General features: G+C 46.3%; 1 protein-coding gene across 1 annotated transcript; it reads left to right on the forward strand.

Annotated features, from left to right (window-relative positions):
- Positions 1-1,358: 1,358 nt before the first annotated feature.
- Positions 1,359-3,038, forward strand: LOC139055722 (streptococcal hemagglutinin-like). The gene is made up of 2 exons (XM_070533258.1): positions 1,359-2,295; positions 2,878-3,038. Exons 1-2 carry the CDS (start codon positions 1,359-1,361, stop codon positions 3,036-3,038), a joined length of 1,098 nt encoding a protein of 365 aa, XP_070389359.1.
- The last annotated feature ends 23,607 nt before the right edge of the window (positions 3,039-26,645 follow it).

The following is a 26,645-nucleotide window of genomic DNA, read 5'->3' on the forward strand; positions in this document are numbered from 1 at the left end:
GACAATGATAAGTATTACCCGAAGAAGCGATACCATAAACGTTATGACTGTGAATGCAAGCGAAGTATAACGATAATTATTCTTCCTTGGACAAAAATGCACGTGACCCTAATGCTTAATGCTCTTTTTTGTTTGATGTGTGCAATGTGGTTAGTGAACGTAAGGGGGGAATCTAATTTGATGTCGAGGAAAGAAACACAAGTGCAGGCAGGAATGTCATGCCCATTGAGAGTTATCGTCGGATAGCAAGGTAAATGTCTCTGTGATGATTTAAATACCATCAATTGCGTTTTCGTAGGGTTTACAATGAGAAAATTGGCATTACACCATTCAGTAATTTTTCACAGATCACTGTTTAGTTTCAAGTTAGCGAAAGTGATAATTTATCCTAGAGGGTAACAGCCATATCGCCCGGCGTGGTTGCTCAGTGGCTATGGTGCTGGGATGCTGAGCACGAGGTCGTGGGGTCGAATCCCAGCCGCGGCGGCCTCATTTTGATGGAGGCGAAAACACCCGTGTACATTGATTTAGGTGAACGGCAAAGAACCCCAGGTGGTCGAAATAGCCGCAGTTCTCCACTACTGCGGGAATTGATTGAGGCACTCCTTGGTTAATAATTTCGCCTTCAGAGCAAGCCCTTTCAATGAAGCTTCTTGATATATATATATATATATATATATATATATATATATATATATATATATATATATATATATATATATATATATATATATATATATATATATGTGTGTGTGTGTGTGTGTGTGTGTGTGTGTGTGTGTGTGTGTGTGTATACCACCCACAGACCTTGCCGCCGAGGTCTGTGAGTGGTGGCGCTGGCTAACACTCCCAGGGTTCTACTAGTGCACATAAATACCCAAGAAAGTGGATGGGGAAACAGCGCCGCGGTAGCTCAATCGGTGGAGCATCGCACGCGAAATGCGAAGCTTGTGGGTTGGTTCCCACATGCGGCACGTCGTTTTTTCATCCACTTTAATTTCCATTAATTTGTCGTTTCTTCATTCCACTTATTAGGCACAAGTAATTTCCCATATGTTGTCCTTGGTGTCAGTGTTTGTTGGCCTCTCATGCTATGACTATATATATATGTACGGGGATAGATGGCGCCACTCTGGTTATCTGGCTGCATATCGTGCTCCGTTTTCACCTGTCCTTGGCCCGGTCCAGGGCCTTGCCCGCCCCTGGGTCTACTCTTCATCTTTTCATGAAGACTTCCGCCACAAGTGGACACCATACGACTGCCGGTCCGACGCCAGGCTGGCCCTCCAGGCCCCTCCAAATCTACGAAGCGGCGCGGCGCCGCGCTAACCCTAACTCGCCGCGCTTGCACCTCTGAAATGCAGCGTCTCACGAAGACCCGGCAGCCGCCAGCCACCAATGCCCCGCTGGCCTCCTCTTCTACCGCCGCCGGTGCCACTGTGCCTACTCTGTCAACGCTGAATGTTACCAGCGACGTGACTACTTATAAGCCGGCAGCCCTGCCTCAACCGGCTGCGTTCCTGCACTCCCCGCACGCCGCCGTGCATATTCCGGCCACGTTCAACGCTGTGAGCAACGCTGAGAGCTCTGACTCGACCGCCGCGTCGCAGTCGGCGTTCGTCGCCTCAATGTCTCCTACGACCAAGCTCCACGCTGTCAGCGACGCCAAGAGTCTCGGACCACTAAACATGTCGCAGCCAGCAGCGTTCACCGCAGCCGCCGCAGATGCCGCCGCGTCTATTCCGGCCACATTGACGCCTGTTGTAAAGAGCTGCAATCAGACATCAGAATCGCAGCTGAACGCGCTTGTTGCAGCCGCTCCCACCGGATCCACCACTTCTGCCGTGCTGGACAGTGCAAACTCTATGCCCGCCGATATCATTCCCAATGTTTCGAGATGTGTTTCTGTCGCCCCTGCCTCCTTGACCACCGTGTATCCGGCTGACGACTCGTCGGCGGAGATGGATTTCACGTCGTCCCCAGACAACGACCATAATGCGCCACCATTAGAAAGCGGCTGGAGCACCATCAGTACCAGCCGTAAACCTGCCTCCGCCGCCCGCCCTCGCACCGAGCTCATCTCAGTTGGGATCCAACTTCCGCCCGGTACCCTCACTCCCAAGCTGCCTCTTTACGACTTGCTTGCCGCCATCATCTCCGCCGCACATCTCTCCTCCAAAACCAGCGCAGAGATCACCCTTCAGGCCAAGCCAGCTCAGAGCCTTGTATTTCTGAAAACACACTCCCCTCTCACCGCCCAACTCCTACTTTCTCTCACGCATCTTCAGCTCCACGGTAAGCCAATCACCGTCAAAACATATGCCCCCAATCCTCCCATTTCCTGCCTCGGCGTCATTCATAACGTCGGTGGTCACTTTACTCCTGCTCAGCTCATGCATGACCTTGAATCATACACGACTGATATTCTCGCTGCTCGTATGATGGGCAGCACAGAATCAGTGCTCATAACCTTCGCTGGCACCGTCATACCCCACTTCGTTTATTTTAAACGCGTCGCTTTCCGATGCCGCCCTCATAAGCCTAAGCCCCCCACATGCACCCGTTGTCTTGCTCTGGGACACCGTGCTCACCAATGCCCTCAGCACAACGTTCCGGCCAAGTGCCGCCGCTGTGCTGCTCCCCTACCCGCAGATCCTACCGCTCACGCGTGTGCCCAACCATGGTGCATTCATTGCCAAGTAAACACACATCCCTCTCTCGACCCCACCTGGTCCTTCCTCCTTGCTAAACAGCGCCAGTGTGTCAAAGCCGCGTTTCTCCGTCGCACAGCTTTGCGCAGGGCCACGCAGCCCACCCCTTCTTCCGCCTCTTTCGCTAATCATGCATCTCCTTCAACTCAGGCTCCATCACCTCCAGGCTCCTACGCCGCTACAGTGAAAGGGCCCTCGGTGCAAGCTTCCCTTTCTTACACTACTATACCCTCGCCATCCCTGATTGACGAGAACCGCTCCTTCGATCTCCGGCTCACAATGCTTGAGCGTCACCAGCGCGAACAACAGCGCATCTCCCAAGATTGACAACAGCAAATCCACGCATTGACACAAACCCCAAAGACGACGACCTCCTCTCTTATATCCCAGCTTACAAAGCTAAATGAGCACCTTGCCACGTTCATCAGCCCGTCCCCTAACGCCCAGGTCGCCCCATTGGCTGACTTGGTAGAAACCACCACCACCGCACACCACACTCGCTTGCTTCAGCTCGAAACTTCGATTGTCCAGATCCTCACCACCCTCCAAACCCAAGCCAAGCAATTGGAATCGTTCGCTTCTATGCTGGGCTCCCTCCAGGAGTCACTGCCCCCGGCCAAAAAGAAGGAACGTGTCCCCGCAAACTCTTCTACCTCTAATCTATCGCAAACATGGCGCGTGGAGAGGACCTCGAGATTGTGCAGTGGAACTGTCGAAACCTTCGCCATAATAAGACCCCCCTCCACCAGTATCTCCTCACCCGCCCTTCCCTGCCCCATTTTCTCCTTCTCCAGGAGACGCGGACGGCCCGCACCGTCCCAGGTTACCGCGCCTACCATGCCACGACGGGCACGCCGCTTGCGTCCATTTATGTACGCAGCGACATCCTCGTCGAGCCACTTGATATCCCCTCCAGCCTACATAAATATTTAGTTGGTGTGGTGTATTACCAACCTTCATCGCGCAACTCACTCGCCTTTATGTCTTTCTATAATCCCCCTGCCACATCCTCTTTGTTCAATGCCTTGGGCAAGTTCCTTCATTCTGTTCCCGCCACCACCCATCTCCTCCTTGGGGGCGATTTTAACGCCCCTCACACGCTCTGGGGCTACCCCCAGACCCTCAAGCCCGGCCGCCTTCTCCACTGTCTTGCCCAGGAACGCCACCTCACCCTTCTTAATACCCCTGGCTCCCCTACTCGAGCGGGCACTGTCTCACAGCGCTCCACGACACCCGACCTCTCTTTCTCTCGGGGCTCCCTTTCCTTTCACTGGCAGGTCACAGCTGAAACGCTCCTCAGCGACCATTTCCTCATTCATATTAGCGCTTCTCTTTCCCACATCCCTCCATGGCACTCAACCACTCACACTGACTGGCACGCATTTCGCACTAATCTCCTTTCAGCCTCCTTTGAATCTTACGACGACTGGACGTCGCGCATCTCCGCAGCGCTTTCGACCAGTAGCCGTCGCGTTCGCTCACGTCACCCTATCCCAGACCCGGATCCTCACTTTCTCCGTTTATGGCATAGGCTGAAACGTCTCCAACGTTCCTTGCGCTCCGAACCCCAAAATACCCAACTTTCCTCTCGGATTGCTGCTCTGCGGGCCGAGATAGTTGCCCATGGCACGTCCCTCGAGCATTCTCGTTAGAGTGCGCTTTGTGACAGCCTCGATTCTGCATTACACTCGCGATCCACGTGGTCCCTTTTTAAATCTTTCTTAGGTACGAAGCCTGCCCTTGCACCCACTCTAGCAAGAGCCCTCACTCAGGAGACTCCCTCCGATGTCTTTGACAAGCTCACTTCTTTGTATCTCCCACCCCCTCTAACACCTTCCTACCCAGCCTACTCTGGCGATCCTAACCCAGACCTCGACCGCCCTTTCACTCTCCGGGAGCTCGAAGCTGCCCTGGCTGCTAATGCTTCTCGCTCGGCTCCCGGTGAGGATACCATCACATACACTACACTCCGCAACCTCCCCGACCATTGCAAGGAATTCCTCCTTCACACTTTCAACAATGCCTGTGACAGCGGCTGCTTGCCGAGCGCTTGGACATCCTCCCTTATTTCTATGATTCCGAAGCCGGAAAAACCTCCCTCCCTTTCTAACCTTCGCCCTATCTCCTTGACGTCGTGTGTTGGCAAGACCCTTGAGCGAATGGCTTTGACTCGCCTCTCTGATTTTATTGAAGCGAAAGAGTTCTTCCCCCCACTCTCTTATCGGCTTTCGACGGCGCGTCTGTGCACAGGACATGTTCCTGATCCTCCAGCACACCTTTCTCTCACCCAGTCCCAGCCAGATCCACACTCTTGTCACTGTTGATGTCCGCAAGGCCTTCGACGGTGTGTGCCACGACCATATCCTGTCTCAACTCTCCTCCCTGGACTGCGGACACCGCATGTACTCTTATCTCCGCTCCTTTCTCTCTAACCGAGTGGCTCGTTTCCGAGTGGACACACATCTGTCCGATCCCCACCCGCTCACCCGTGGCACTCCTCAAGGTGCTGTTCTCTCTCCTATCCTTTTTAATCTTGCTATGACCCCTCTCGCCTCCCAACTAGCCCAGATTTCTGACCTCCACCACATCTTTTATGCCGGCGACATCACCCTCTGGTGTTCGTCTGGTTCTCCCGGTCACGTACAGGACACCCTGCAACGTGGCCTCGATCTCATCAACTCCTTTCTCTCCACTGCTGGCTTGTCACCTGCTCCGGAGAAATCCGTGCTTCTCCTTCTTAACTACTCCTCATACCAGCGCTCCCACAACGCCCTAATCTCCCTCCACCTTTCCGGCTCTCCCATTCCTATTGTCCCCCAATGCAAAGTTCTTGGCTTCCCGCTGCTTGCAGCCAAGAATGTGCAAGCCCTACGCCACGCTGTCAGGACTTGTCACTCGGTAACTCACCTCCTGCGGCGCGTGGTCACTCGGCGCTCAGCCCTACACGAGGCTCACGCGTGCCGAGTTGCCCATGCGCTCGCCCTCAACAAGTTCCTGTACTTTGTGCCTTACGTTTCCTTCACCCACACTCAGCTTAACACCCTCGAGACCGCCCTTGTGGGCCTCTACAAGGCAGCTCTCAACCTCCCTATCACCACTTCCACTGCTATGCTCTTTGCCACGGGCCTCTTCCATCCTCTTCGTTCTCTTCTCTCTCTCCATCGTGACTCCCAGCTTGCCCGGCTTTCTCTTACCCATCAGGGTCAGTGGTTACTGGCCCAGGCGGGTATCTCTCCCATTCCCGCTTCCTCCTTTATCTCTCCAAAATCCACCCCGGCGCCCAATCTTCGCATTCTCCCCCTCCCGTCCAATATGTCCCCTGTCCTGCATGCCGGCCGTCGTCACGCGGCCGCGCAGCATCATTCCCCCCTCTTTACTATCCAGGGAGTAGCCTACACGGATGCCTCTTTCATAGCCCCTCGAGGTTCCTGCGGCTACGCTATCTACCATCCGCACCTCCCAGCACCTGAAACTCAAACGAGTGGGTCGTACCTACACCCTCCGGATGCACTCTCTCTCGAGGTCCTTGCCATTGTACATGCGCTACAATCATTTCCCTCCCTGCCCTCGCTCCCAGAGTACACGATATACACCGACTCCCAAGCCGCCATTCGCCACATACAGAACCGCACCCTACCCCATTCACTCCAACAAGAGGTCGAACGAGCGGTCTCCGCACTGCAACCTTCCACCGTTTTCCTCCGCTGGGTCCCTGGGCATTCGGGGATTGACGGCAATGAGCTGGCCCATCAGCTCGCCCGTGATGTTTTTAACCGGGCACCGTTGATCCCCTGGTCGGGGCCCTCGCAGGATACTGGGGGACTTTCCCTGCGCCGCACTATCAAGGAAGTTTACCTCCAGCTCCGTCTCGACAAGCACCTCTACCCTCCCCCTCATCCATCACTCACTGTGCCGGAGGCTCGCCTTCTGCGGCACATCCAAATGAATGCACTGGTAACCCCTTCCCGCCTCTTTCTCTATCGCTATCGCTCCGACCCTTCCTGTCCCAACTGCCCCTCTACTTATGCAGACCTATCCCATTGCCTATTCCAACTGTCCGGCTGCTCAGCAATCAAGTTCCTATCCTCCCCCTTCGCTTTCCATCACCACCTGGCTCGACTGGCCACCCAGGCGGTCGATATGCTCGGCCTGAAATTTTTGGCTGAATAAAAGTCTTATACTACTATATATATATATATATATATATATATATATATATATATATACATTGTAACAAGCCTGCAGAAGTATTCCTGGAATTTTAATAAACCGCGGAGCCGCTCGCTCTTGGAAAGCGCGTCCGTCGGGGTTGGCTCACGAGCGGAGAAGGCGCGCGGTCTTCTTTGTTCTTTTCGGATCGACCCACTCTTTCCTTCGACCCACTACCTACATGAGGCAGTATATATATGTTCAAAACCGTATTACCACCATAGATGCCTACTTCTCCTTCGACAACATCACTTCAGGAAAAGTACCACGCCTTGTTAGCTTTTCTTTATATGTTTTATTTTCTTTCTTTAGAAAATGACCTCTAATAGCACCTCTGAGTATTTTCGAGGCGAATATATGGAACGAGAGGAAAGCTTGTAGGTGAAAAAGTTGGAGTCTAAGTAGGTAATTGAATGTGCACTAAGTAGCATCCCAGTTACTCACTCCAGTGTATAAGATGAAATAACGAAATTAAGACCGAGCCACAATGATGCCCTCTTTGCTTGATAGATATCACACGCTTGTCGCCCCGGTTAAGATATCGTAAATGAAAACAGGCAAGGAAGATCATTAGCATTTCACTGAACATACTGTGGAGCTGTTACCGAGAAACTCATTGGAAACTGTTCACGGATACATTTTCGGAGCACTCCTACAATGCGTATATGTCCAACGTGCTGCAAAACTGGAGATCTCTCTTAAGAATATGTGCGATTTTTTAATACTCGATTTCGATTACGCAGTTTTAACATGTGTTTAAATCTACGCCATGTGAAACCCTGAATAATTAATTTTAACAAATACAATACAAGCAAGGCCAATGCGTACAATTTTGTCACTTTCATTTTATGCATCCTGTAATCACATGCAACTTTTATATTCATTCGCAACAAAGGTCGCGTCTTTAACCTCGTGCCATGTTTAATATTCATGCATTACGCCTCTCCCAAGCTGTGCCTAAATGAAAACACCAAATCGAATGGATGCACATTGTAAGATGTCTAGCACTGTTGTCAGGAGGACGAAGGCAATGTGTGATGCTTTTCCACTGAAGAATGGCAACTACACTAGTATGCACAGTGAGGTACGACGCATATCGAGGTATACTTGAGGATTATGTATGTCTTGTGCCATAGTGGCACATACTTATTCCAAAGGACTGATTAACTATATGCGCACACCCCGTGTGACATAGCGAACGACTAAATCAAACAGTCGAGTGAATAAAAAAATGAAAAAAAAGAACGTCGGATAGGTAGCGATTTCATATTGGTTTGTCGATGTGCCTTTGAGAGACAAATGAATCGACATACTATAAGTTGAAGGTTTATGTCGGAATACACTTTTTTATTACTCAGCACATACGCGTCACTTACTTGCCCTACATTTTTGGTCACTGTACAGGAGTAATATAGGAGCCCTTGCTGGTTCCTCTATTCGGCGTCCACGTCACATTCCCATATATCTAGGAGTATCTCCGCCGGGATACTGAGCAACGTAGCAGCAGGCAGCAGCCGCAGAAAACCTCTAACCATAGTCAAAGAAAGCTTTGCTTCAATAATACGCTGCGACGAGCACCATAGACTCATGGTTTTCTGAGGCACTCTCCTTTGACCTGCCTGGGAAAATGTACCGCCCAGCGACCGGAGTTGGTGCCTGGAAAGCATTGTGTAAAGCCACTGATGTCTGCTTTTCTTCCTGGTAACCATCTATGAGCGCTCCAGTAGGCTGTCTGGTGCGAGAGCCGTTACTCTGAGCCCACATTTTTTTTTTTGGTCTGCATGGTGCCATCTGGGTACCAACGGCTGCGGATGGACGGCGCAGCTCCCCGGACAGGCCAGGTTACGTGCCAGCTACACTTACCTCAGAACACCTTCATGACAGTGCGCTTCCCACAAGATGTCATTATAGCGAACCTTTCTTTCTCACATCATAACTGGCTGCATCAGGCCGGCTGGTTAACCATTACAAAGGTTGGCACGCTAACGTGTAGAGAAGAAATCTATTTAACACTGAGGCCTAGACGAAGCCGTTCCGAAACCTACGTGTCCTTGGTTAGTCATGATTTTCTTACACGCACATCGCGGTATTGCACCTTTATAGTAAAATTGCGTCTTTATCAGGTGTATTGCTGTAATGAATTTCGGTGACTGCAGTACATGGTTCATGCAAGTGTTAAAGTTGAAATTTCGCGGGTTGTGGTTTATTTATGAGTTTATTATGTGCGGAAACTTTATTTTCGAAGCTCAGAGGCGCGCTTCAAGGTAGCGAGTAGGCGGCGCATCTGAGCTGCTTGTTCCCGCCTCCTCAACCTCCCGCCTTCTTTCGGCCCGACAAGAGGGATGTTGATGGCTATTAGTTCTGACTCCTACAAACAGTCTAACAAATTACCTTGTATTTTACTGCCTGGCAACAAAATTTGTTTGCCTAGTCTTAACTATTCGCAACAAGATAAAGCCCAATTTATGTCGAAGTTTGTTCCTGCAGACTATACAGCGGCGGTGAAATATACATTGAAAACAAATTTTTTAACCCGAAATCGGCCCCTGGGGCCATGCACCCAGTACTGACTATAATACAAGAAATACGGTATATAGTGTAAAAGTATGTGAGCGGAATTCTCCTGAGTATCATGATTATAATTTTGTCGCTACTAATACAGCACGCTTTCCCGAACAACCCCCGACTCCATCCCCCACCCCTGCCCCTGACTCTACACACTTGCTTAGTAAAGAAATGACTTTACGGGGACACGGACGGAGAGGTCTTCGTTCTTCTAGGACAAAACTTCCGTAGAACCAGTCAGAAATCGGTTCATACTGACTAATAAATATTGGTCTTACACTAACAGAGCGTTTAATTTTAAACTGACGTGTGGAAACTAGGAACTCTGATGGTCAGTCTACTTGATAGGTGTTTCTGAATGACGCAAATTTAGAGAAGTGCGCTACAAAATATAAACTCAAATGTTTTTGCATTGCTCGGTATTTGCTAGGCAATGCCAGTTTGAGCGCTGCATCCTAGTGAGCACTGGCTTCTCCTACAATTCGAGTTATGCTTCTTCCTGTATGCATTTAGTGCCTTTTTAATCATTAATTAAGCATCGAAGAATTTATTGTGCAAATTGCCGATCTGGCAACTGATGAAGTGCACACCATTTCTGAAAAATATATTCAAACTGCATTGCTGCTGCTCCTCTTGCTGTACGCAGAGCTGTAGTTTCGTAGTACCAGTTCTTGGCTATTTATAGTTAGCTCAAGCGCAAAGAAATTTGGCAAAAAATCTCTTTGCCACGTGGAGGTTTTTCGCTTCGACACTTGTTGAATGACTCTATTGAGCTGTCAAGCAGTGGCGCCGAACTAAAACGCTTTTCCTTCTCTCCGTTTTTTTCTACGTCAATTTTGTTAGAGAGACGACGGACGCTCGGGACGTCAGGAAATGTGCTTTGTTCACACATCCTGCTAGAAGTCAAGCACAGGTTCGCACATAATTGCTTACTCTGTGTCTACAGCGCACTAGAACACCGCTCTCAAAAATTACCTACATGTTCCCTTGGATTTGTCGTCCTGATAAAATTACTCTCCAGATGTTAGTACATTGCGTAAGAGCGGCTGGCCTACACGTAGTCGCTTTGTTGAGTCAGGTAGTCTTGCACTGTGGATTGCAGAAGCAAGATTTTGAGAGTCTATGTAACGAGAACAACGCCTGTTGCAACAAATGTTGTAATACTGAAAAAAATTAGAAGCGCCTTCTGGTTAATACGCGAACAGCCCAAATGTCTATGTAGTGCACAATAAGCATTCATAATAAAACATTCGCCGAAATGCTAATGTGGGATCGACATATATACTTTAGCAGTAGCACAATTTAAGGATTGTATAGTATAATCATTCAATGACAACCGATGTCACGGGTGCTCCTTACCGGCGTTCATACGGGTTTTACTTACGGCAGAACCTCACATGAAAAGCGGGCCTCTTTAAAGCACTCTGTCATTACTATGGCCTCAATATACATGCAAACGATGTGGCTCTTGTGTTCCTTTTAGTCTTTAGACACTTTTTGGGAGAGCAGCAGTCAATCATTGAATTAACTGCGTTGGCACTGGCTGACGTAATCGGAAAATATGTCACATCTGCCTGATGTCACGTGGTTGTGACGGTGAAGAAAGCAGCAAAACTGTGAACGGCGAAACTAGTGTTTCATTGGGTGAACCTGTGCCCTCAAAAACAGGCTATACTCAAAGCACAGCAATAGCGGTGAAAACAATCGGCGATAGCAGAAACTTTTATCAGCGGGTCAAACGCGTCGGCTTTTGTACGTGAGCGATCGAACGTTCCCGAGTAATCGCTTGGGCTGGCTGGTGCCCGCGTGTCTTCCAGAAACTTCGACACCATACATACAATCAAGGAAACAAAATACACGAGGTTCGGTGGCAACAAGCAGAGGATCGAACCATCGGTAACATTAAAGAAACTTCTGATACATGCAAGCGCGTACTGTTCTGAGCAATAAAATTTGTGAGACGATGAAACGCGGTCATTTGATAACATGTGAATCACATCGCTGTGAAAGAAACTGTTTCTGGTTATGTGACTGCGTACTGTACTAATATAGGAACTGAGTGCTTACACTTGTAGCCCCTCCATGTGCTGTTGCTTTTGTCCTAGTCAAAGAGGCAAGACTTAAGTGTTTTTCGGTAACATTAACACTTCTTTTACTTTTACCACTATAACCGTAGTGAAACGCGCTTATTGAACATTGGCGCTTGTCAAGGCAAGTATATTAACCACTATGACGCTGTAATGTATCAATGCCGGATGAGCGCTCCGCACCGCTATATCCGGTTACCCTTGCATTGCATTAACCGACACCTTAATCTGCGTGGTAATTTTCTCATTTCATGAATCCGTCTGCTTTTGTACCTCCACCATCTACTTCTTTCCTTCACTTTTAACGCATTTTTAAAATGTATAAAACTGTGGATTATAGACTCATTGCATAACCTAAAGCAGCGCTTGTAATTCAACCCCCGTGTTCCTGTATCCTAAAGACTTATTTCCATTCCATCGGTTGTGCTATGATTATCCCGGATAGCAATTCGCAATGTAATGTTAACTAAGTGAGCTGCCATCGTTTGGCTCATATTTTATAACACGAATTAAGAAACTACCTAAATATCTATATAGGCGAAGTACAAAAAAATCATTCTTTATAGGCATGCAGATTTGTAAAACAGCAAGTCATACCCATACTCAGGAAATATAAATACCTGGGTGTATACATGAACGAAGAAAGGACCTCATTAAAGATCCGCCAAGGTAATACATAAATGAGGAAGTCCAAGGCAGCGCGCATGAAACATGGGATATTAGCGGCTACGATAGGTATGAGGTACAACGAGAAATTTGAACCAGAGTAATGGTGCCTCATCCTCATCCCATGCATAAATTCAGATATCTTGGCGGCATCGGAAGTTATGCAAGTATTGATAGGTGGGCTGCCTTTGAGTTCCCAAAATAAAACCAAAACTGAAGCAGTACAGGCTGACAAGCGCTAGACCTATTTATAAGTCAGAGAAGGTCTCAGCTAAATTTGTTTTGAATAAGGACTCAGCCATGTTGATAAATATAAACGAATGGTTACAGTGCACCAACATTTGTACCTCAATATCATACACGCCGAATGGAGGAAAAAGTCAAGAAAAATTGCAGCCAGGTACAAGCTAATCAAAAGTGTAGCTTGACAACCAGGAATCATCAAAAAGACGGCGAGAGAAGCCCAGGCCATCAATTCAATGCAAACAATGAAAATAAAGAAAGCTTGAAGATTCACAAATATGCCAAGACCAAAATCTGACAGCTATATCTATGCTGTGGAGTTCAGGTTTTAAACTGTGCGGGCGGCTACAAGTCAGGGCGATGTTCTGTGGTCAAAGGGGACGCGCGGCTCAACAAGAAGATGGCGGCGGAGCGTTATATCCATCGGGAACGACGTGGTGGGTTTACGGAGAGCGCAAAATCGAGGGAGTGTCTGTCGGGCTTCCGCCGTTCCGTTGGCGGAAACAATGCTTTGGCTCTGAAGTCAACCCAACGCCGCTGAGCCGCACCCACTCTGAGACATTCCGCAAACAGACCAGATGCCCCAACGTGCATCGAAGTGTTTTCTTTGGGGACCCTCTCTGGCGAGGTTGTGAGGCAAGAGAGTCATTGCACTACGAAGGATTTATGGTAACAGTCTCGAGATGTCGGAACTCGCGACAGTGTCATCCTGGAGCCCTGTTGTGCACACACTGCGAGCACCGCAGCGTGATTGGACGAACGATGGAGCAATGTTGATGTCGGGGACGCTTTTAAGTACTCGCAGAGCTGTTGGAGTGGGATTCGGTGGATATTCGGCAAAGAGAAAGGACACTAAAATTGTAACATCTTTGCAACTTTCGACTCGCAGTCCTTTCATGTCTTTGTATATAGTTTCCATTTGTAGACTTTCCTATACAACCTTGATAAACCGTTAAGCCCTTCCAATAAGTGTCAAACTCTTGCCAACTCTGATGTGACCTCGCGATATCATCACCTCCTTCAAGTTTCGCTCCGTGACACCGAGGCGAATATCAAATTAGAAGATAAAGCAAATCCTTGTTATTTAGAGGTGGAGCTTGTTGCCTAAGGACCAAAGCATACGAGAGCAAATATTCGAGAAATAATGAGTCATGTGCCTGCTGCACCAAAAAACACCGACAATTCCCCACGTCGTAATGGAATGCAAACGCATTCACCCAACGTGACGCGCATTCAATGTCCACATTCTAGGAACGCTGGAATTCAGAGCAGATACAAGCATAAACCAGTCAGCAGTCAAGATAAGCATAGAGCAATCAGAGTATAGGTTAAAACACAAACAGGAAAGACACGATGGTAGCGAATTCGTGGCATGCCTAGCTAACTGCACAAGGTAGATATGAATATCTCATGAAAGAAGTAAAACAACAAAGATAGCCAGCCAAAATTCTAAACGGTTCAGCTTGCGTAGATTATCTGTTAGCCGGTTCAAGAAAGGAGACTCCTTGTCATCACCCTGTTTCAAAAGGGATGCCAATAAATAATAGTGATCTTTATCATCAATAAATCTGAGACCTAAGAATGAAGACATTTCTGGATAAAGATCACGAATGTGTGCACGACATACAAATTGTTCTTGACAAGATAACTGTTAATTGACAGAAGGTTCGTTGTAAGGCTCGAGGAAACAGCCATAAAAAGTGGGTGTGCATGACAATAATCATAATAAGACTCTCTATGATACACGTCTATAATACTGTATGCGCCGTGAATAAGGCGATTACTGGAAGCCAACGCAGAAAACCTTTTTGCTGTCAACGCCACCAGCGACATTACGAGCCATATTTTGAGGCAACAACAGCAGCAGCGGCGAAGCGATAAGGCGACGTAGTTTACACAGTACGTTAACAGGATTCAAAGACGCCAATTGCCTAGCACAAGAAATGTACAGGAAAAAATAGCTAAATCCTCATAGATGGCGCTGAGTTACTTTGTTCGTGTCAAGAGTTGTAATTGATGCATTCGCATCGGAGAGGATTTAGGCCTAGGGGTGTTCCTAAAACAATTCCTGGAGACTAAAAAGGAAGTGTTCTCTAACGAGTCAACTTTACCATTCTCGCCGGCCTAAATCTAGATTCACGAGTGCAGTTTAAGAAATGGTGTAAAAAAAATAATCTTTAAAAGTCATTTCAGATGCTACGCTCCCTGAACGTTGGTTCTGCAGGTGCTTGGAAGTTGTCCTACTAAAGAATAGAAACAGAACGCACGTCTGTTTAACATTACCTTTTGGAAACTTATTTTACTTACGGCAGTGCAACTTCATGCATGAAGATATCACACTAGAGAAAGAAAAAAATAGACATGGTGCTTCAAGATGGCCTGAATCAACTGTATTCAATACGAAAAATGATGAACCACTTTAAAAAATAAAAAAGTTGCATGTCCTATTATAAAACAGCTGCCAATACGCGTTTCATGAAGCTTTAGAAATTAAAACTCAATAAATCTAGCCATTTATCCAAACCTGGCTAAGTTCAGTACCAGCTTACTAGTGCATTTCGCTTCAGAAGGAAGCTTACAAGGACAATGCAGAATCGAGGATGAGGATGCCATATTTGCGACGAACGAAGCACTACCAAGCATGGAGTCTTCCGCTGTATTGTGATTGTGCCGACTACACATACGAATTTAGCCACTGTCCAAGCAATTATTTGTTTGCACTTTTTAAACGCAAATCAATGCTTACGCGACAACATTTCAATGTCTTCTTTTCTTTTGCTTGCGCGTTTTCATAAGGACAAGTGGAGAACCATATTCTCAGTATCATAGAGCCTCAATAAATATTTTATTAGAAACGCAGCAAAACTACGCAACAAAGACTTCCCACCTGCAGAAAAATCTACCAACTTAAAGCCTGCCGACAAGTCCACTTGTCAAGGACATTTAGTCATGCAGGAGCTTCCGAACATGCCACTGGGCAAGAATCTGCGCTCGCAGGTCGCGTGGCCTTGCCTCTACTGCAAGAAACCGCTGTACAGTTCGCAGCAGTAATTCAGCGCAGCTATTTCTAGCAAAAGCAATAATACAAAAAAATGGTGGTGTCCTTGAATGTTGGAGTCCCGTTGTCATGATTGTTGGCAATGATTTAAAAGCCGAATAAATTGCTGAAGTTTTCTGTCTTCGTTTTTACTTCGAGCACTTACGAAGCGGCGAAAAAAGTTACTTGACGAAGGTTAGGTTGGGTTATTTATTGTCTTCAAAATCCCCTTGAACAATGGAGATTTAGAAAAAAACACGTGGGGTACAAGTAATAAACAATTTAACATGAGATACTTTATGCATGATAAACAGAATAACGAATGGTGAATAATAACATTACCTCTTTAAGGAAGGCTCATATAATTATTAAAAATGTTTATTTCCGGTTAAATGCGCTAAGCACATTGAGAAAAAGCACACTGAACGAAAAGAAAAAGAAATACATTGCACAAGTTTTTTCAGCACCTAGGGGAAAGCATCAGGCAGTGCAATGGAAGTGTTATTCACCAGAAGTCTTTAAAGCTTTCGTTTCTAATTTGTACAGACAACTCTCACTACATATGAACAATGGACATACATTTCATTTGCTTCACATCACGTTCGCCAAACTACTGCAGCCAAGGATCTAGCATGGACTTGTCTCCTGGGATTGACAGGAGACAGGTCCTGAAAAGTGCCAGGAACAACAGGTTGCGGATTGCTCAAGATGCGCGTGGTTTCAGTTGTGGCTTTTGAAATATGCTTATAGCAAACGAAAAATTCCCTACAAATACACCACTAGAGGATCGCAATTATAAACAAAAGTAATATTATAATATTACAATATATAATATTCGCGTAGCATACCATGGGTTCAAAAAAGACTAGTTTAGAAATGAGAAGAAAGATACTCTAAAGATAAGTAGAGTCGTGTACCACTTCTAAGTCATCTGATGTTTCTACTCCAACCCAACAAATGACAGAAGCTGAAGACATTTAGCCTGAAACGATATTGAATACCGAAACTCAGGAAGAGACTCAAAGCAAGTTTTTAATATTGAGCAAGCGAGGTTTTCTCCCTTGTTGGCAAGCTTCATCATTCCAGAAAACTATGGGCTCTGGACATTTCCCGGTCTTGGCTCACCAGTGCTAGCTGATCTTCGATATCTGGCCTTGAGAGCTAGGCCTCCCACTACTCTTCGGTGGTTACGAGCCGTGTGTTCGTTCTTGTTGCTGAAGTCTTACACCCATGGTGTAAGGTGTTGGCGACGTCACTACACTTGCAGACGTATGAATAATGGTTGGGTGTCGTTCTCTGCAGCGTAACCCCTTGGACGTAGGAGTTATTTTGTAGTCTTCTGAGTACTACTGCTTCCTTCCTGCATATGTTCGAGTGTGTCGGTGAGTACACTCTTCGATGCTATCCGTGGTATTGTATGCCTGCATGTTTCTTTGGACTTCTTCCTTGCTTTCTGCATTTGGCAGGGAGGCACGCGGCTGCGGCGTTGGCCACCACGTTCCCTGCCAGTATTTCAGCACCTTGAATTCAGACGATATGCATCGCTGATAGATTGTTCGCGCTCTTTACGATGCGTGGAGCTCGTTACGAGATTCTGCATTTCTGGAAGTCTCTAGACAACACATTGGAGTCGGTGAGGGCAACAGCACTTTCTTCAGAAATCGCGATGGTGAAGAATGACTTCTTCGGCTGTGTCCAGTTCCATTGTGAGGGTTGTGGCCGCGGTTATACGCGTCTCCGGCACATCGATGACACGGATGGTGTAAGCTGGGATTCTCGAATATTTCGCCACGTCCGTGTATCCCGCGTTCAGGTTTCTTTCAAAGATTTTTTGTAAAGCTTCAATTCTTACTTTGCTGTGAGCATATTTCTCGGAATCGGTGTCACATGATATATTTTCCAAGAGGCACCGGGACTGCTTTGTTCTGGGCCCGGGTTTCTAGTCCTTCCATGAACCGAACCTTCCTGAAAGTGGCTCTTTGCTTCTCGATCAGCTTCCGTCTTTCTAGTTGATTCACTGTATGCGCTTCAGCTAGCACTGCGGAGGTGCTATGAATACACAGGAGAAACCATCTGTTTATCGGCGCTCTTTCAGCGATGCCAATGGCGATATTGAAGCCCTATCTTATGAGAATGTTCAGCCTGTCCACCTCTGTGTATTTGCGTAGAGATAAGTTGTGTTGTAGGTGATACGTCTGATGGTCTGATAAGAGAGCAGCACTCGCGGTCGAACGTCTTCCTCCCGCCGTTTCGCACGTCGCACCTTGTTTCTCGCTTGGCGAGCATCCTCGGCCATAGGGTATATCCCAGGGGTGTAAGCGATGATTTATTGATGGTTCGGATGCTTGTTTTTAGCTTCTTGATTGTTGATACATATGCTGTTCTTTGTGTTGTGCAGGTGATTTATACGAATGTAGGCACTATTTGGTCCACTTTGCTGCGCGCTTGTATCCTCTCGCTTAAGGGGGTATGAACCAAACCATTTAAAGCGAAGCTGTTTATGACTGGGGTTCTATGAATTTTTCCAACTAACTAATAAAAAAATTTGGGCCGATCCTTGCGATAGTGCAAAAGGGTGCAAGTGCAATGGCACATAGTCCTTGTGGACTCCATGTAATGGGCTCCAGGACCTGTAACGCACCCTTCAACTACTCTTGTCACCCATAGCACCCTAAGAGGTCCCGGGCACAGTGGTAAGAATATAGGTTTTTATTCGAATGTTTCAAAAGAATGCTAAGGGTAAGAAGAAACAAAAAGATGAACTGTGAAAACAAATATAAAATGACACAAATGTCAGATCATAGTTCAAGTTATGGTGTCCACAGGGCTAGTAATGTACCATATGGTGATGGTATAAATCAGGAGATTAGAAGATACCTTCACTCCCGACCAGCTGTTTGCAGGACTTTAAATACGACCGTGAGAATAGTTTGCGCATGATAGTGCCGTTCTTCCGGTCTCAGGGTGCCACGGCACCATGGATGATGGGGTCGACGGAAACTCATTGTTACGGTTGGGCGAGGTGTTCACGCAACAGCTCGCACTTCAAAATCTTAGCGTCGCCGGTTTCGGAGAGAGTGGCTTGCCGGTTTTCAAATGGACAGCAAACGTAGATGACGACCGACTCCTCACCACTCAGGTGTGGACACCGGGTGTTGTTTCCGACGGGCCTGTTCTCGTAGGTGACGGTGAAACGATTCCTGTACACGGTGCACAGCCATGCCAGGACCTTGTTGTGGCGAAGGGTATACAGAGCGCTCATCGACATGCAGTGGCAGAGGTTGTGCAGCAGCGTCTCCTTGATTTACCCACAGAAGCTGCACTGCTGTTCGTGAACAGTCACCCACATGCAGGCTCTATTGAGAGGTTATAGTGAGAGTTAGGTAGACGTTGAGCTTGTCTGTGTGAACGAAACATCAGTCCGCAAACCATGTGAAAGACCCGGTGTGCATTAATTGGGAGCTGGCAGGGTCGGCGACCACGCACTGCAGCCATTCGACCTGGTTTTATTTGTAATGCAGAGCTGCACTCCTGGAAGCCGCTTGAATGTCTCGGAGCGTTCGGATGACCTTTCTGATGTGGTTAGGGCTTAGTGCGTATCCACCGTAGGTGATCTGGACTCCGTCATAGAAGAGCTCCCAAAAGACATACAGGTGGCGGGACGCCTTCAGTGCCTCTGCGCTAAGATCCGTGCTACGATCGGTTCTTATGCCAAGAGGCCTACCCACGCGGGCCCTGTTTGTGTTCACATCGCCTTCTCTTTGTCTGCGTTCCAGCGCCTCACGTGCGTAGCTTCCTGCTGCTCTCCCGGGACAGTGGAGCCGCAAGTGTGTAACACAGCAACCACAAAGCCATTATCACCACCACCACGAACAAATTATGGCCACCGATAATGACTCATCGATCAAGACCCGCCGATTAGGGCCCACCCATCAAGGCCTACCGATCAAGAATAAATGTGTGCGTACGTACCACCGAATCTGGACTCATAAGTGAAGAATAAATGTCTGTGTGCCGCGAAAGGTGGCAGTAGCACTGATAAAGAATAAATGTGTGTCGGTACATGTGCACGTGTGCGTGCATTCGTCGCCGCTCAAGACAATAGAATGTTTTCGTAGTGTTGATCGAAATTCGCGGTAGCCTGTGTGTCGTGTGCTAAACAGCTTCGCTGGCCGTCCAAAATCAAAAAGTGGAACGATACACGATTTATTTTGCTTGCTTACGCTGGTATAAGCCATTGCTTACAAAAAAAAATGAATATTAGAATAAATTACGGGGTTGTACGTGCTTAAGCAACGATGGCACGCCGCAGTGGGGGACTCCGCAAATTTGCACCACCTGGAGTTCTTTAACGCGCACCTAAATCTAAGTACCACTGACGTTTTCGCATTTCGCCTCCATCTAAATGCGGCCGCCGTAGCCGAGATCCAATCTCGCGACCTCGTGCTTAGCAGCCCTACATCATATCCACTAAGCAACCACGGCGGGTCATTGCTTACGAGGTTATGAGTCATTGCATGTTTGCCTGATAACGGGGGGGGGGGGGTTGAGGGGATTGAACCATGGATTGAACCATGGTTGATGATATTTTTTGTAACATTCAACCAGGTGCCACGTTTTCTTTTAGGTGTCAGTCATTGTAACGAGCCAAATAAGGATCTCGCTTTAATAAACTGGGCTTGCATAGATTAGGTTTAGTATTCTTTAGCGAGATTGCACACTAAGATTGCACATGTTTGAAATTTTGTTGCATGATATCTGTGTTAGCCGGAATTTCTATGCTGTGGCAATGCACAAGGATATCAGCGAACATTTGAATTATGCAAGTTAGATATAGGGCTGAGTTATTAGGAGGATTAGTGGAAAAGCACGGACTCTTGAGTTAGGCATCAAGAGACCGGTAGAACAGAAGACACATTTTTGATAAAGAGCAATTGTGTGTAGCATGCCAGGTAATTACCATGCAAGCTAATTACGAATCAAGCAACTTTAACACGTCGAGCTTTAAATTTAACAGAAATAGATTTCGTAAGAAGTGCCCAATGTTGCTTCATAGATAAGAAAGTCGCATAAGTCTCTTCATTACAGGGAATATTTATTGCACATTATGAACAAAAATTGGTATTTAGGATCTTAAAGAAGGGTCTTTAAGAATTTCGTGCTGTGCCAAGTGGAAGAAATGCTTGGCACCTAAGTGGTTTATGATGAGCCAGTAAATGACGTCTGCCGTGTTCTTACATGAAATACTTGTTAAAGACGTAGATAAGATTATTGCGTTGTTCCTTTAGCTGTGTTGTAGATAATAACCAACTTGCCCACCTCTCAGACACGAGGAAGGCAGTCTGCTCAATGTGGCTGAGCAGACAATAGACGCAGCAATGCACCAGAATGTGCTTTGTACATTTTATAAATTCTATGTTAGGCCGTCGATCCTGGGTGAAGATGAAACCTATGGGCTTCAATTAAAATAAGGTATTCTTGATAAAACCTAACGCCCGGCATTGAAGATGTTGTGTAGTTAGACAGTTATGGAAGAAGCATGGCTGTATCTCTAGTACAAATGAATAATGCGCTTTTCAAAGCATTGGCACAGCCGGTATGTGTCATGATATCAGCAGTCTTATTACAAAGCATTATGGGCGCATGTGGGAGGCATTTGTTACTTCCCAGCACTTCATCAGGCCATCTATGAGCAATTTTCGTAAGCCAACATTAAAGAAAGTTCATTTGGCATTGCGCATTGCAGATAACTTTCGCTTTTGAGCAGAATAACCCGTACTTTATGTATTACTGCATTCACTGTACATGACAGAACCACAAAATCCTCATTCTTTTTAAATTGTTTATACAATTTGTGAAGCGCCAATTGTGGCGATTTGCATGGAAGCAATTTTTTGGTATACATTTGTGCGCTGTATTGCTCATTTTAATACTAAACAATGCCAAATTTTCATCAACTAATCGCTCAATATAATCAGCTTAGAATGTTTGTAGGAAAGCGATGAATGCGCTATTTGTGGCTTTGAACTTTATTTCTGCATACAGGCGATATCGTTCCCATAAGTTGGACATGGCAATGTGAAAAAAAGGAAAACGTTGGTGAAGTACTTTGTAATCGATGATAAAATGCATGATGATTAAACAGTATAAGTGGCCTAGATGAAAAGTATAAGGTGGCCACGCGATTACATAAAACACATATTGGCTCAGAGTTAAACTAAGGAACATTCAAAAATTCAGTTCAACCATGCTTCGACGAAGCGCTGGGTGAAGTTGCCGAAGTAGGCTACGTCAGTCAGCACCTGGGAAAGTGATGTCACCCAATAGCGCATGAGCGTTAAGGTTTGTTGCAGTAACATGGTATGAGATGTTTATTCCCCCTCCGTGGTGGCCTAATGGCTTGGGCGTTGCGTTGCTAAGCCTCAGAGCGCGTGAATAAAATCCCGCCATGGCGGCCGCATTTCGGTGGCAGCGAAATGCGAGCAATGCTCCTGTTCTCTGCGTTGCGTCCACGTTAACAAAACCCCAAGTGGTCAAAATTAATCACATTCCCCTAATACGGCATCCCTAGTAATCGTACTGTGGATTTGGCGCGTGTAAGCTCAGATGCAAATTTTTCGTTTACGCTGTTTACTTTTACAAAGAAGTGAGGGTCACTAACAGGAACCAATAAAATACGCATAGCCGGATAGTGGGTGGGAAGCAGTCCAAGAAGAACTGACACAATCTGAAGTCCAGCAGAAAGTATGAGTGATGTATAACTACTGGCTGGGGGGAATAAGAAACAGGCTACATCACGCCACTTTACGGCAACAGCGATCAACGTCGAAGTTTGACAAGTGGAACAATAAATCATGGTCACTGATTTTCCCAGCGAGCCAGGTGTCTGTTTAAATGATAAGGTCATTCCTCTATTTGAGACAAGTTCTGATTTAATTTTGCGCTTAGAAAAATATGAGCATTAGGAAAAATAAGAAAGAATTATTATTTCTTGTCGCGCCGGGGCGGGTGTTACCACATAATGCGCGTTTAATACTTGGCAACAACTTCTAGCGTTTTGTGTTGCGTTCGTTGGCAAGTATTTTGACACAGGGTAAAAAAGTCGGTGATTTGCGTTTGGTGCATGTAGCCAGATGTTCAGGCTCTACTTAACGGCGCGTGGAAAATTCTTACCAATGCTACAACCGCGTTCCCTAATGTCATGACCGTTACGCAAGACCAATTTTTCAGCATTCTGGAGCACGACTTTGACAATGGTGGGTCGGTTTCGGTCCGGTGAATGGCGTGCTAACCGGTCGGCATGTTCTATTTTCTTTGGATAACGGCTAGTTCACGATATCATAGATTTCTTCAACAACTGTTTTTTTTCCCGCCTGCATGAATGTTTCAAAAGCGGTAGAATTAGGTTTCGTAAAACATCAGGTTAAGCCTTAGCGTACGGTTCTGCTTTATCTATGCAAACTTCAAGACCAAGCGAGCAACTTGAGCAGTAGCAGCTCGCTTCACTTTTAATTCACTTCGCAAGGCTATCCGGGGCTGTTAGTGTTGCTCAAGTTCAGTCATTCGCTTATCCGGTTCCATCAAGGTTTTTTTGTCGTTCAGTTTCTTCTCCAGGCCTTGTAACTTGCTGATTAGATTAATTCGCCCAACTGCTCATTTGACTTATTAGTCAAAGCATGACTTATATTAGGCACTGGGCTAGTTTCAATGTCGCTGGTATTAATAATAAAATATAGTATGACATGGACACATTCACCAAGAAGAGTTAGGCCGCATTCGCAGCACCCAAGATACAGCACACAACAACAGAGCTACTACCGATGAACTGTGTGTACGAACTGATATCATTCTATAGGAAAACGAAAGCATTCCAACCAATACCTAAACTAAGTCAATTATTTGACTTCGTGATTACAGACATTGCGGAACATGTTTTATTAAAAAGTTAGACAGAAGGATATGACTCTGATGCCACAAATTCGCCTGTAGAGTCCGTAAAATCACGATCAATAAAAGTGCAACGGTATTTCACTAGTATTAATGACTAACAATGCAGCTTAAGATAGGGGAAAGTGGAAACCGAAACCCGAGGACATACAACGCCATGTGGAAAGAAAATGGATGTTGGTAGTTTGTGACATAGGTTAGCTTTATTTGTAAACAGCTGTTTGCCCAAGGCATCGGCGCTTGTACCATGTTTTCGTGAGGGGCTTTCGGACTATGCAATTCCCACAATCTTCCGAACATGGTTACCGAGCCGGTTCCACAGCAAGGCATACAGCAAGGTGCTAGGGGAAATATGTTACACGCAGAATGGAGAACCGAGTGGATTTAAATAGGTCGTCATATACTAAGGACAGAATTGGCCGCAGTCCCATAGAACAACCTAAGGGATGTCATGGTAGCCCGAATGCGCTCGATAGTGGTGGTGGATTTGATATCATGCTGTGATAAAGACACTTGTATAGAAGGACCTGTTTTTGGGCTAGTTGCTGTTTGCTTATCGACATAATGTAGTGCGAAGACGCAATTACATAAAAGAGAGGCAGAACACGTCACAGGTGATACTAACAACATTATTACTAACAACATCGAAAACAGTATGTATTTACTCTTCCCAACGCGCAGGCGCATGCACCACTACCAAGGGTGATTTCCAGGCCTGGCAAGATCGCTTGGTAGATCTAAAAAAAGTAAGCTCCGCATTGTACAAACCGAGATACGTCTGGCTTACGCACGAAGTAATTCTTTCTTTTGTGTGAAACGCTTGCAACAGCCCACGCGCCGTTTTATTTTCACTTCTGCCCAGGACCTTCACGTATAGAATACCACCTTGGAAGGGCAGGCTTTACAGTGCGCTTGAAGATGTGCAGTTAAGTCCTTCTTCATCTTATTAGCATGCTCCCTCATTCGGTCACTGATGCAGCGGCCTGTTTGTTCAATATAGGACTTTCTGCAAGAGAGAAGAATTTCATAAACCAGCCCGGTGGCGAAACGCACGTTGGTTTTGACGTGTTTTACTTAGCAGCCTAACACCGAGCTGCCCATAATGCGGGGCACAGTTGGGCCAGCCTGTTCAGATGAGACATGACAGGTACTCCGTACATATTCGCCACTTTTTTTCAAATAGTGGCTCATCTTATGCACATTCAGCACAACTTCTGGCCTCACGCGACTCTGCTCACCGACTGTTCCCTTGTTCACTGCAGTCACCACTTTCAATTTCTTTTGCAGTGATGCGGCCATTGATGTCAGGATAGATTGAGGGTAGCCGGCTTTTAAAAGCGTAATGAACTGCTTGCTAAAACATTCACGCACCCTGTGTTCACAGGACCTCATTTAGTGCTTACTCCAGGCAGAGTCAAGCTATAGCTCTGTTGAAAAGCTTAGAATGCGCGGAGTCGTAAGGAAGAAATCCTTTCTTTGCTCGTGTTGAGTAGCACCGGAATACGAGATCCTTTGAGGACGTGAGGCTTAAATGCAAGAACTGGATGGTATCCTCTACAGGGAAATGAAACATGAATGACAGACCTTTCCCAGGAAGTTTGAAAACATCTAAAATCTTTTTAACATGCAAAGGTTAAAAGTACCACCTCGGCTCACCAGAACTAAAACAAATCTTCAACGTGTCTAAAAACTTTAAAAACATTCGTACCAGGAAAGTTGTTGTCAAGAGCTTTGTTTATTTCGGAAAGGAATATGTCACACTGTAAAAATGCTACGCACGATTCTATGCATATGCCCTTCTTTTGCACTCAACTGGCTGTAAAACGAGATAAAAATACTCTTCGGGTAGGTCTCAAGTAAAAGTAAGAAGTTGTGCACGCACAAACTAAGAGTATTTCGAAAAGACACATCCTCGTTAACTTCAACACACTTCTAAACAGCAGTAAACAATGCTTCGGGAAGTGCAGATTAGAACAGGCCTTCAATGTCAAGAGAGAATGCGTGACCTATGCTCTGGCTTTGCTGGAAGCATTTGCTGATGCCATCAAATTTTAATGCGTGAAAAGGATCAGGGATGTGAAGTTGTCTCAGGATTTTTAACAAACGCCTTCTAAATTGAAGTTGCCTTGTGACTCTTGTAGCTGCAGCATTGTATAAGGGGACGCAGAATACGCGAGAAAACGCTTCGTCGTGCGCTAGACTGATATAGTCTTATCAGGGTGAAAGTGCTGAAGGCCTAGTTAGCAGCTGTTGATAAAGAAATGTAGCGAAGGCAACAGGGTGGGAACAGAAAGAAAACAAGAACAGTTTTCTTTGTGTCTTCGTATGAGTAGACCTACCTGAACAAAAAAAAAATCTTATGCAATCGTGGGGTCTTCACCATTCCTGTTTCTGGTGCCCTGAATACAATATAACATATTGTAACATATTTTAACACATTGTAACATAAACAATTGCAGTCAATGAAGAATAAATGTGCATTCTCATTCAAATGTTTTATTAGCAACGATGCATATGTTTTGTTTTGGAATGCTCTACACATTCAGTTACTGCGGCTGCGCACAGCTCTATATGTTTCCTTGGCTTCCTTGACCAGTATTTCTCCTGAAAAATGAGTGTTGGCCCCTCAATTTCACACATCTCTCCGCGTTTCTTTCCATCGGTGCCCTCAAATGGACGTGTCTTCCGACTCCCAAGATCACTCCAACGGTAAAAGGAAAAAATAACGGTGGCCATCTTCATAAATTTTATCATTGAATTTTTTTTTTAGCCACTTCGGAAACGAAGTGGACTTCAGAGTCTGGGTATGCCATCTTGGTTGCGGCGATCATTTCCGGAGGGATATGGCAGTGGTATTTCAAAGTGATCTTATTCCCTGTTTTTATTGATGTTCGCGGGGAAAAAGTGGGGGCGGGCTTCGCAATCCTTGCAATATTTTGCTGTCATCCTCTGTTACAGGTGCAGTGCGCCATGGCCATTGGGACTGCTGGCTTCGTTGTGGGTTGTAACCATTATTCCCGAAAGGCGGGACGGGTGTCCTTCTAGGTTTGAGTGGAACCTGTTGACTGTTACCCCCTTTGCCGGACAAGGATGGAAGTTGCTGCATTTCTGAACCGGGTATACCTCTACTGCTATAGTTGGTGTTGTACGGCAAGAATGATAGTGACCATTGGCTTTCGA

Source organism: Dermacentor albipictus, chromosome 2 (assembly GCF_038994185.2).
Source record: "Dermacentor albipictus isolate Rhodes 1998 colony chromosome 2, USDA_Dalb.pri_finalv2, whole genome shotgun sequence".
NCBI classification, from domain to species: domain Eukaryota; kingdom Metazoa; phylum Arthropoda; class Arachnida; order Ixodida; family Ixodidae; genus Dermacentor; species Dermacentor albipictus.

What these genes read in the sequence shown, in the direction of transcription:
- LOC139055722 (XM_070533258.1), top strand. Translation starts at nt 1,359, where the DNA reads ATGCAGCGTCTCACGAAGACCCGGCAGCCGCCAGCCACCAATGCCCCG. An exon ending in CACGCATCTTCAGCTCCACG is followed by an intron (nt 2,296 to 2,877) that starts GTAAGCCAATCA and finishes CATCACCTCCAG; the next exon opens with GCTCCTACGCCGCTACAGTG.